General features: G+C 52.3%; 1 protein-coding gene across 1 annotated transcript in view; it reads left to right on the forward strand.

Annotated features, from left to right (window-relative positions):
* GRIK4 (glutamate ionotropic receptor kainate type subunit 4) overlaps window positions 1–12,736 on the forward strand; it is a 417,047-nt gene that overhangs the window by 243,663 nt on the left and 160,648 nt on the right. Inside the window, exons 5-6 of the mRNA XM_026505548.4 lie at window positions 379–543; window positions 12,550–12,647. Coding sequence (XP_026361333.2) covers window positions 379–543; window positions 12,550–12,647 — 263 coding nt within the window. The remainder of the gene's footprint in view (window positions 1–378; window positions 544–12,549; window positions 12,648–12,736) is intronic.

Raw genomic sequence — 12,736 nt, forward strand, 5'->3', positions numbered from 1 at the left:
AGAATACCACTGTCAAAGGACAGCCCCTGTGTCCCTTCCTTCGCACACATGTGCCTGTGCGTGCATGTCAGTGCACCTCCAAGCGTGTCACCATGTCTGGGCCTCGGGGCCTCGTACACATAGACCCCGGTGGCCTGCCGTGACATGACGGGGTTCCTGAGGCGGATATGCGCATTAGAATTCACGGGCGCACTTGGCTACAAACCAAGCCCCCTCAGTGTGTAGAGAACTTGCTTTGGGAATAGTTCCAAGGATGGCAGGGGGGAGGGGGAGGCGGGGAGCTGCCTGGCAGAGGAAGGTGGCAGTGGGGGGAGACTGGAGAAGAGGAGGGTAACGGGAGAGGGTACCAACTGTGTCCGTGTGGTTGCCTGCCCACAGCTGCTATCTTGGATGACCCCATGGAGTGCAGCAGAGGGGAGCGGCTCTCCATCACCCTGGCCAAGAATCGCATCAACCGCGCTCCTGAGAGGCTGGGCAAGGCCAAGGTCGAAGTGGACATCTTTGAGCTTCTCAGAGACAGCGAGTACGAGACTGCAGAAACCAGTACGTAGAATGAGCAGGGCTGCCCTCTGCTTTCTTTGCTGGCAGGAGGGGCTGATAGGGTGAGCTACACCCATCACCAGGCCTGTGGTTAGGTATTCCCCAGAGAGGGAGAGAAACATGCAGCAGCAGGCCCCGTAGGGCTCAGTCTGGAGGAGAGCCCCAGGTTTTGTTGCCAAGTATGTGTGGAGTAGAGTTAAGACAGGATACTCATTCATTCATTCACCCACTCATTCATTCCTTCATCTATGGATTCATTCATCTCCTGGACATGTTGTACACAAATCCCTGAATGACACCTTGTGCGTGATTAAGAAAAGAGAGATGTAGCCAGCTGGGGGATCGCTTAGTCAACGCACATCTGATCTCCTATCTTGCTGGTTTGTGCTGAGGGCAGCGCTGTGGGACTTGGGATGGAGTTTGACCGTTCTGTGGGTGACCTTGGACAAAGTACGTATCCCGTGTAACCTCAATTTCTTCATCTGCAAAATGGGAATGCTAGGCTCTACTTTGCAAATCTTGTAGATTGTTGTGGGATTTAAAGGACGTAAAATAGAGCGAAATCCTCTGTGAGCTGCAGTGCTTTCCAGACATACACAATAGGGCACTGAGGTCCCGTGTATGGAGCCCCTACCACGTGCTGGGCACTGCTTTTAATTCTACCAACACCAGAGTTAAGTGTTCTTGTCCCCACTCTCCAAGAGAAACTGAGGCTCAAAAACGATGAATAACTTGCCCATCCACAGAGCGAGTCAAGGGCTGAGCCGGTCCTGAACCCTGCAGTCATGTGCTCACCCTGCAAGGCCACACCCAGTCCACAACGCCCTCTCTAGAATTCTCTGGTGTGGTGCTGGTGTTACCTTGACAACTTTCCAGGATGAGCTTCCCAGTCAGTGTGCCGGTGGCTCAGAGCCGAGCTGGCCATGAACAACCCCCATGCAGATGGCAGGAGAGGAGCCCCTCAGCCCGGAGAGGTGATAATGTCTCTTCCCTAGGACTCCGCCCTATCTCCTCCCTTTGTCACCCATTTCAACCTTTGGTTACACTCAAAGGCAAAAACAGACAAAAAGAAAAGAACACCTTGCCCAGGTATGTATTGAGACAGCCGGTCTTCCGGGGGTGGGGGGATTCAGCCGTGCTGCAGTCTGGGCCGTTAGTACTGCGAGCAAAGAGACACATCCCACTGGTCCAAGGGCGGTGGGTAGGACGTCCTATGGGTCCAGAGAGAGCAGGAAGGGAGGAAGACAGCAGCTCTGTCTCTGATTCCTTTAAAGCTCTTGTGGCGTCGAATCTGTGCTCTTCCTCTTCTGGCTTATCGATTTCCCTGGCTCATTCATCACACACCTGTCCCACATGGCCACACAGGCCCTATTTACTCTTTCTCTATTTATTCAAGCAACTTTTATTGAGCATGTACTCCTTTTCAGGTGTGGCGCAGAATATCATGCATTGGGAACAGTGTGGAAAACGAGGTAGACACGGTCCCTACCATTGGGTGGCTTACAGTCTCTCCTCGGTGTGTACCTCAGTGGTGGCTTCCATCAGCATCTCTTGGCTTGAATTTCCAAGGTAGAGGATCTGATGGGTCCAGCTCAACTTGCCATGGCCGAGCTCACCAGTCACGAGTGTTGGCCAGATGGGCCTAAGACCCGTGGAGACAGCATCCAGGCTTAGGGACCAAGAGTGGGTTCGTGCCCTACAGAACAGGACTGGTGAGACCAGCGGGATCTGTGGACATAGATGCCTCCCGACGGGGGAATGGAGGAAGAACAGGTGCCTGAAATACCCACATACTTATTCAGTCGGTCAGGCAGTACGTATGTAGTGAGTGCCAGCTGTATTCTATTCCAGGCAGTGGGGATTCAGCAAGGAGCAGCTAGAAATCCTCGCTGGCAAGGAAATGAAGTTCTAGTACAATGAAAGTAAGATTCCAGTGTGCCTGCATCTTGTGGATGAAATCAGAAATACGGCAACAGCTTCTTGTGACTCTCCTAGTCCGGTCTGTAGTGGTTCCTTGTCCGGGAGGACAGGTCTCTGACGGGGACCCAGATTCCTAGATAGCGCTGTAGAGCACACTTCCGAAAGCCAGCTCCTCCTTCCTTCTCTTTGGTTCTTCAGGGTTCCCCTGGTGGAGCAGGGCACAAATTGCACATTGTGGATAGGGGTCATTAGCACATGTAAATTTCCTCTCCGGGTGACCCATGCAGCCTGGCTTCTTAAAGTCAATACTTCTAAAATATTAAGCCAGATGAATCAGGGGGATAAAAGAAACTGATATTTTTATTTCACGTTAGAGAGCTTTGGGGCATCTTTTCCATGCCCTTCTTTTAGGCGCCAAGTGTTTTATTAGCTGGTAACCCTTGGTTCAGCTTTTACATCTCAATGTGTTTGACGAATGATTAGCATTTGTTAGAAACAGGGCTTCTGGATCTTTTTACCCCAAAGGCCTTTCATCTGAAGCCAGAGCTGTTCCCCCACAATGGATTTTAAACACCACCCAGATAGTTCATAGGAAGGTTCCAGCCCAGCTCTTTTCCTCCCCTAGTAAGGGAGAGAACAGGTAAGTGCTGTTGGCTCGAGCCAGGCGGGGACTGGACTTCAATGGCAGTGTCGGGGGAAAGAGGAGGGAGACAGGGTCCCCGGATCAAGGAGGGACAATAGCTCTGAGATGCCTACGTTGGGGCGTCTGTGTTATAAAGAGCAAGAGCATGGGTTTTAGAATCAGACTGGCCAGCTTTAAATCCTGGCTCTACTATTTACGAGCTATGTGACTGTAGACAGGATGCGGACCTTTTTGTATTACAGTTTCCGCATTGGTAAAATGAGGGGATGGTGATATCACCTGCTAGGGTCATTTGGAGCACAGCACTGGACACTGGTGGTGAGGTGCTTAGCCTCGGGCGTGCAACTGGCATCACTAAAAGGCTGCTGGGGACTTCGCTGTGGGCTCTCAGCCCCTCCTCTGAGCAGGCTTCCTTCCCCTCTTACCATCATCTGCCTCTCTCCTCTGTTCAAAGTTCAGCTATCCGTACATGGCAGCACCATCTACCTCCCAACTCCTCCCACGTGGCCTCTCCAAATGTCGGCACACCTCACGGGGCATCCATCATAACTGGACATTCCTTTTCTCTTTCCAGTTTTCTGGGCTTGATGCCTCTGACAGTGTTGAGCCTTTGGAAGTTGCCATGGACCACCCAAAGCCAGCCGCTACTCAGTTTCACGGGCTGTGTTTTCCCCAGGCTAGGGGCCCAGGGCTAATTTGCATTATTAACTTAAACTTATTTGAGCCAGTCTGGGGCCCTGAACAGTGCCCCCAACCTCACATCTGTCACCCCTGGCCAGGCACTCTGCTCCAGGGGGACGAAAGAGACCCTAGCGGTGACATTCTTGGTTGTGGAGAGCGCAGGTTCTGCTCTAAGCTGGGGCAGTAACGTTCCAGCAACGGACGGTAGTACGTACTTGCAGCAAATAGGTGAGTTTCCAAAAGCTCTGTGCAGATTGCGCTTTCATGAATCATGTTCGGGGTGGGAGTATCAGTCGAGGGGAACAATGACTATTTCGAGAATCCAAGATTGCAGTGTAAAGAATCTGAAGATGCTGGCGTCCAGAGTTCCACCTCCTCATCTGATGATTCAAAACGAGGCTGGGAGGTGGGAAGTACCAGACGGGGCATAAGTAATAACAACCCTGGACACTGGAAATTTACAAGTGCAAAATCACTTCCTGCTGTATCTGGTTCACTTAGATGTTCATATAATGGGTTTATTTAAAGTGAGGGTCACCCATAGGGCTTCCTCAAACCCAAGTCCGGTTCCCTTGCCTCCCTGCCCCTTCACCATCGCCACCGGCTTCTTGATGTTTGACTTCCCGACTCCGTCCATGCAGCCCACGGATCTGCAATGAGAGGGATGAGCAAGACCCCTGAGGTCATCCCCCTCCCGCCTGGCCCTTTCCCTCCCCGTGTCTATATCTTATCTCCACCTCAGCCTTTCCTGTGCAGGGAGGGTCCCACAGGCCTTGCCCCCCTCTCTGTCCCATAGATCAGCATGTCTCCTGAGGCTGCTGTATTGGAGCTTAACGGGATGCCCACCCCCTTATCATCCAAACACCCGGAGGCACTTGCTGCTGCTGGAGTCAGTTTGAAGTTTAATTTACTGTGGAGCTAGAAGCGGGGGCCTCCCTGTCAACCCCTCGCCTCTGCTGTGGTTTGTCTCTGTGAGGCCAAGCCTGCTATCAGCTGTCCACACTGTTTCCCCTGGAAACCCCGAGACGTGCCGGTTATCCGGCCCCACGTGGCCCCTGTGAGCCTGGAGAGGGGCCCAGCGCGTGGTGTTCTGGCTGCGAGCTTGCTCCTCCTGTACGAGCTCCCCGAGCTGCTCACAGGCTCCGTGGGCGTGACCTCGGGTGATTCGGAGCCGACTCTAGTCAGAGACGGCGAGCATCCCTCTGTCAGTTCGATAGAACAAATCCAAGGCAGCATAAAGGGGAAAAAGCGAGAAGCCTTCAGAGAAAGAAGTCACATGCATAGTGATGAGTCATTCAACAAACATTTCTTGCTCCCCACTCTCTGAGCTCCCCATGTCACGCGTGCACAGTATGGACTCAGAAACACATGGAAGTGCAGTGCTTAGAAATCATTTGGTGCGACCTCCTTATGGTTGAGGATCAGATGGGGAAACTGAGGCTCACAGTGTTTTCTAGGAGGTGGTTAAAACCCAAACATCTGAAAAGTGACAAAGTTCAGTAGCTCTGCTGTGTGGCTCAGACAGGGGCAGAGGGTGGTCGGGAATAGGTCTGAGGTGTAGCCGGTGGTCAGGTAAGGCCTCTGGGCTGGACCATGGAATGTTTGGTGGGCAGAGAGAAGGGAAGCAGGCACCCACGCAGATGGTATGCATGAGCAAGGGCTCGGGGCAGGAAGCAACGTGCCTTGGGCCACCGTGACGGTTGGGTGTGGCTGGAGCGGAGAGTTTCTGTGCAGTACTGAGGCCCGGGATTAGAGAATGGTATAGAATAGGGGTCAGTTTCTGGAGTTGGACACACCAGGATCCTAATCCTGGCTCTACCAGCACCTCGGGCTTATATTCTGTGCCTGAGTCCTTATCTGTAAAATGAGAATAGTAACAGTTCTTACTTCAAGAGTTGTTTTTTTTTTTTTTTTTAAGATTTTATTTATTTGAGAGAGTGAGGGAGGGAGCATGAGCAGGGGGAGGGGCAGAGTGAGAGGGGGAAGCAGGCTCCCTGCTGCACACAGAACCCCAGGGCTCAGGCTCAATCCCAGGACCCCGGGATCATGACCTGAGCCGAAGGCAGAAGCTTCACCGACTGCACCACCCACGCTCCCCTTCGAGAGGTTTCTTCAGGTTTTTTTTTTTTTAAGCTATTTATTTATTTATTTATGAGAGAGAAAGAGAGAGGGAGTGTGAACAGTGGGGAAGGGCAGAGGGAGAAGCAGACTCCCCGCTGAGCAGGGAGCCAGAGGTGGGGCTCTATCCCAGGACCCTGGGATCAGGACCTGAGCTGGAGGTGGATGCTTAACCGACTGAGCCACCCAGGAACCCCAGTTTTTTGAGGATTAAATGAGATGATGCCCTTGTAAGACTTGGAGCAGTGCCCGATACAGGGTGAACTCCTGATACATTTCACGTACTAGCAGTAGTAGGAGAAGAGGGATTCATATAGTGACTCCTCCCTCGCAGGGCGATGTAAGGATTCAGGGAGCTAGCGTGTCTGCCAGCCTGGGGCCCGGCACACGGGGTGCCCCCAGTAGATGGTGGTGCTGCTCTCATGCTGGTGTGGGGCCGGGCCGAGGCCGTGGGTGAGCGGGGAGGCCGATGGCAGTTCTGAGTTCTCTGACCAGGGAGAGCCCCACCAGGCACAGAGGCCTGGCACGCTCACCCTCACGCACCCCCTTCCTCAGCTTGGGGACCGGCAAGCCCCCCCCCCCCCAGTTCGGCCCGCTGTCGGCTCTCGGGGTGGGGGTTAAGAACGGAGCACGCGCCCGAAGGCTCTGCGACAGGTGAGGAGACGTTCTTCCAGGTGGATCGAGGCGGGTGTCTGGTTTGCTCTGGGACAGTCCGGGCTTCTTTCTGGCGAGTGTGCAGCACCACCAGAGAGACCTTGCCCCCCCCGCCCCACTTGGGCTGTGGCATCGTGACGTGTTTTGATGGGAAGGACTCTGGGTTCTCCCTGCCCCCTCTGGTCCACCTCATTGTCAGCTCCCGATGGCCACGCGCATTCCCCGCATGGGGTCAGGGAGCTGCTGAGTAGCTCCCTGAAAGTGTCATGCTGTAAGTGAAGAGGACCCCGTGCCCCCCGGGAGGCCGCCCCTGCCCTAGAGGGCTGGAATCAGTGGTGCCCACGGTTAACCCCTCGGTACTGTCTGCATCACAGGCAGACCCTTCCTCTCTCTGCAAAGACTCAGAGAAGGACTTGGGATCCAGGCTAGAGCTGGCATCTTGAGGGGACGGAATCTACCCCCCTTACAGTACCCCATCACAGCCTTTTATTCCAGCAGCTTCTCTGACCCTTGTCTTCCAATGCCTCTGCCGGCTCAGAAACTTTGTTGCCATGGCAATGTCACTCCTATCTCCCCATTCCCTCTCTCTCCTGCTCCCTGGGAGGCAGAGGTAAAGTGTACCGCCCTCCCTCCCGTCTCTCCCACAGACTGCTCAGGGCCCTCATGCAGATGGCCTGGGCCTGCCAAGTCCGGGTCGCAGAGGCTTCAGAGCTGAGGCCCTTCGTAATCAGTCTCCATTTGTCTTGAGCAGGGCATCCCTTAGAGGGAACGAGAAAGAACAATTCCCAGACCCCAGGAAATCCCTGCGCCATGGGGATTGGATCATTTTGGATCATTTCAATTCAGTTGAGCAAACATCTGTGGAGAAATTTCTTTTTGCCAGTGCTGAATTGGTGTGACCCAAGCCCTTAAGGAGTTCCCAGTTCGGTGTGGGAGGTGGGAGATGGACACTCAGAATGGAAGGCACAGGTCCACAAACCCACAAGGCTAGATATGTTCAGAATCCAGAACTTTCCAGATATTGGCAAAGTCATGTGGTATGTACACCATACCTTAAGTAACATCTCCAGGTGGGGCTTGGGGCAGAACCCCATACTCAAATACATGCATACCTGTATTCAGATATTCACATGCTGTTAATAACCTCACATCTGTCTATTTAGATCAGATTTGCCACCAAACAAGCTTGGTGAAAACCATCCAGCTTCAGAGGCTTTTGGATTTTTGGAATTGGGAATAAGGGATTTTAGCCTTCTATAAGAATTTATTTTTAGGAGAAGCTTCTCTCTGCTGAGGCCCATCATAATGAACCAGCTTGGGGCAGAAGCTGGCCAAGAATTCAGAGAACAGGGAGGCTGATTGGCCTCAGCAGCTCCAGCGCAGAGCTGACTCAGAGCCACGCAGCAATGTACGTAGAAGGAGGAGGCGGTGTCTTCTTGCCCCGGGGCAAGATCTGAGCTGGGCCCTGGAGGATCAGGAGTTTGCCAAGCAGAAGGGCGAGAGAGGGCCTGGACCGTGGTCGCCTGGGGGTGCTAATGGTGCTAATGGATTCCTTCTCAGAAAAGTGTTTGTATTCCTTTTTAAGATTTATTTATTTATTTGAGAGAGAGAGAGCACGTGCTCAGGAGCAAGGGGAGGGGCAATAGGAGAGGGAGAGAATCTCAGGCAGACTCCCTGAGACCATGGCCCGAACCAAAACCAAGAGTCAGCCACTCAACTGATTGAGCCACCCAGGTGCCCCACAGAAAAGTGTTTTTAAATGAATAAAATACAACAGATAGGATGACCAAGGAAACCAGTTACATGGAAATGCAGTTAAAACACTTTTATAATCATATATTAATCAATGTGCTTCTTTATTAATGTATTAAATAGCCAAGCCTAGCAACAAGTCCAACCGCTAGCCTAAGTTTGAAATAATAATGTAAATCACCTCTTAAGAGTATCTGTAGCCCTGCAGGGTGACAGGAAAGCATTTGTGGTGTTTGCTGGTGACCAAGTCAGAGGTACTGTTAAGATACTGAGATTTATTGCCTATGTTCCAAATTGAAGGAAATGCCAGCTTGCAGTTAGGAGAAAAAACAGTGATGTCACTTTTTCCCCCCAAAGTGTTCACAGACCACTGACTTCTAAGCCTAGGTTACGAACCCCTGGTCTGGTCAGAGAGAACTACTTGGGAACAGGCTCGAGTGGGAAAATAAGAAGCATGTTCGGGGAGAGCTGGCGTGGAGTAGCCCGAAGCAAAGTGGGAGGAAGTTCTGGAAAGATGGTATCTTGAGGAGATCACATACGTTTGGACTTTACTCGCTCCTCAGAAGAAACTTTTCTTAGGACATCCTGTATTTTGTAATGACATGTTATGAAAGGAATACATGCTCATGATAGAAAGTAAAGGGGAAAAAAGGGCAAGAAAGTCATTCAGTGTCAGCAATCGCCACGAATGTCCGGTTAAGCGCCATGCACATGGGAGGCTGTGTGGTACAGTGGTGAACGTACTGACCCGGGGCCCAGGGACTGGGGGTGTGCGTCCTGACTCTGACCTTTAACCTTTGGTCCCGTTTCCTCATCCGTAAAAGGAAATAATGGTTCCTATCTCATCAGGTCGTTCTGAGAAATAAATCCATTCCTACGAAGTGCTATCATGGGCCATAATTAGCACTCAGTAATCACGGGCTTTTATAACATCTTCTAGTCGTTCCTCAGCTCATAACTGTGTTTTGTATTTGTTCAGCTGTAGCCTTCCTACACCTCTATGTATAATTTTATATCCTGCTTCTTTAATATTATTTCATAAATATTTTTAATACTATTATAAACTGTTCATAAGCATTTTAAATACCTAAGCAAGATTTCATGTGGGTATATGACCCACACTTTAGGTAAGTATTCCCTTATGATTGGACCCTTAGCTTATTTCCAATTTCCTATGGAAAATGTTGTGAGCAGGCTTCCGTGCAGTTCAGCAACTATTTTTCAGCACATAACTCTGAGTCAGGCCCTGTGCTAAGTCTGGAGGGCCCAGAGGTAAATAAGACATGCTTTCTGCCGTGCAGCGGCACACGCACACCGGTGTTTTAGGATTATAATTTGTCTCACAGTCTGGAGAATGGATTGGAAATGAAGAATTCTGAAGACAGAGAAGCCCCTTAGGAGGCAGGTGGAAAAAGGGACTGACTTGGAACAGTCGCAATGGGAGTGGAAAGGATGGGATGGTGGGTGAGCAGGTCAGGGGGTCAGAACTTGGCCGCTGACGGGTAGAGTGAGTGGATTCAGTGAGGGAAGCCAGGGAAGAGTCACAGGTGACTTCCGCTGGGAGCTTGCAGAGCTAAGTGGGGTGAAGTGGAGTGGTTCAGGGCTTTGGTGCTCAATGGATCTCTGAGTTCAAGCCCAGCTCTGGTGTGTATGACCTGTGATCTTGAGCAAGTTCTGTCAATGTTCTAAGCCTCAGTTTCCCCATCTGTAAAGAGGGCCAAATACCGAATCTTCCTCCTAGAAACATGAAGGTCCAATCAGATTATGAGAAGAATCTAGCACACGCGATGCAGTGGGCCTAATAAGGCCATGTAGCATGTCAGGGCCGTTCTAAGCCCTTTGGGTGTATTAATTCACTTTAATTCTCCCACCAACCCTACTGTTAGAATCCCCGTTCTAATGATGAGGGAGTGGCCCAGAGAGGTTTGGTAACTTGCTCAGGGCCTCACAGCTAGAAATGACAGAGCCGGGACTCAAACCCAGGCAGTCTTGTGTCGGAGTCCGCGCTCTAAATGACTGTGCTCTCTGTCCCTCTGCTGTGGACGTGATGACTAGGTGATACCAGAGCCAGAGAAGCAGGCGAGAAGCAGGGCTGGGTGGTGTTAGGAAATTCAAAAGAGCAATGCCGTCAGCAGCATCGAATACTGTAACAAGAGAATAGGATGAGAACCGCTAAGAAGTCACTGGTGACCTGGGGAAGCAGATTCGATAGAAAGAGATGGGGTGGGGACCTGGACTGGAAGGGGGGAAGGGGTGCTTGAGGCTGCAGGGTGGGGGGCGGCCTCGAGAGCAGAATGAGCACCGGACAGGACGAGGCCAGCACACTCAACTTCGGATGTGGGCTCTGACCTGTGTGAAGCGTGTGACTCTGGAGGAGTCCCTGAGCGTCGCTCGGATGCTGTGTCCTGGTTGGTAAAATCAGGAACCAAGACTCACCCCTAAAGCCGTGGTAGTCTGACGGCCGCTGACTCAGGACATCTAGCAGGTAGTAAGGGCGAAGCGGGCTGAGAGCACATGAGCTAACTTATACGGAAACTGCTTGAAACTGGCAGAGCCCTCTTCGGACAGGGGGCCTGCTCGTGGTGACTTTGTCACTGGGCATGGTTCCTACACAGTACAGACGAGTCCCCCTCCGGTACCCAGCTGAGATCCGTGGTGTGGCAGGATCCCTGCCCGAGCCGCAGGCCGGGGGGAGAGCTTGCAGCTTTGTGGCTTGTGTGGTAAACGCTAGGATTTGGACTCTGAGGCTCTTCCCACCGGCTGTTCTCCTTGAGGGCGATCACGTGGCCGTGTGGGCCAGTGGTTAGGACCCTACCCTAGGAGAAAGAACATCTAGGTTGCAGGGGTTGGCTTTGCAGCCAACTCAGCGAGGAGCCTTGCACTGATCCCTTAACCTCAGTTTACTGTCCTGGGAAATGGCTCGGCCTGACTCTCGACGTGCGTAGGAAGTAAACGTGTCCAGAGGCAAGCTTTGAGTTTTGCAGGGAAGAATGCCTTGCAGCATGTCAGGGAACCTCAGTGCACATTCCAGGGGCCAACTCCTGGGTTCTGATATCACAGTGTGCATCCTGAGAATTATCTCAATTCTGTCACCTCCTTCTTCTCCCGTCCTTCCTTTCTTGTTCACTGGTGTTTTAAAATCTGAGATTCTCTCCTCTTCTGACCACGTAGCCCATTCATCCACTCATTTATTCAATGAATATGAACTGGGCACCTAGAAAAACATGCGGAGGCCACTGAGGAGGTGAGAAGTGGGGCTTTAGAGAGAAGGATGGCTCAGGTCCTGTCCTGACGGGTTTGAAATCTAGCGGGAGCAGAACAATACCTAAGCAACAAGTTGAAAGAGGCACATTTACAAGTGTCTTGGTACAGAGGGACAGACCAGGGGCCTCAAGAGCCCTGGGGAAGATTGATTCCACACAAAGGAGTGGGGGAAGGTGTAAGGAGGAGGCGTTTGAGGTGCTCTTTGACAGGAGAGTGAGTGTCCAGAGTAGAGGAAGGAAGGGCTCCTTCTCCACGGGGAAGCCCGAGACACTCAGGGAAGCAGGTGCACCGCGCAGGCGTCTAGGTAAACAGGAGTGGCGGAGGGTGGCATTGAGACATGAGACCCCCTCCTTGCCTCTCACTCTCTTTTTCTGCTTCTCATTCTCTTTTTCTTCTCCTGTCTCTTCTGCTCCCTTTGGCTGTAGCTGAGTCTGATTCTTCCTCTCTTGCCTGCATCATCCTTACCCCCTTCGTCCCTCTGCTTGTCTGCCTGTCTTCCTCCCCTTCCTCTTTAAATTGGATAGGCTAGCAGATTGCATGGCGGGTGACTGTTCTGTGAGCGGGGCCCTCAGCCGCTGTGGCAGCCGTGCCTGGCTGTACCTCCCAACACCCACACTGCAGGCCTGGCAGGATAGAGTCTGCCGGTTTCTGCCATTAGCCTCTGTCCTTCAGTGACAGCCAAGACAATTTATACACCCTGTTGGCTGTGGCCGTATGTTGTCATAACCTGGGTCATTTCCTCATTTAATACCGTCCATAAACTCCAATAAAACTGTCCTGGAGTCCCCTAGTCCAGAAAAGGAGAGGCACTGGGTTTGGAAGGGTGGGAAAGGGGAGGGGGGCAGAAGGTGAGGGTCCAGCAGGTGAAGGTTGGACTTGAGCCTGAAACCCAGGCAGGGCACCCGGCCCACATACCACCTGATGAGTGCCTTGTTTCCTTTCCCGCTGCCCACGCTGTGTCCTGTTGCTGGCTACAGTGTGTCAGATCCTCCCCAAGGGGGTGGTCGCTGTCCTGGGACCCTCTTCCAGCCCGGCCTCCAGCTCCATCATCAGCAACATCTGTGGGGAGAAGGAGGTGAGTGCTACACCAGGTTGGGGGACCATCTGCGGACCGGCAGCCTGTGCCCTGGGCCCCAAAATATCATGGATTCTCAAGGTCTGGAA

Source organism: Ursus arctos, unplaced genomic scaffold (assembly GCF_023065955.2).
Source record: "Ursus arctos isolate Adak ecotype North America unplaced genomic scaffold, UrsArc2.0 scaffold_22, whole genome shotgun sequence".
NCBI lineage: Eukaryota > Metazoa > Chordata > Mammalia > Carnivora > Ursidae > Ursus > Ursus arctos.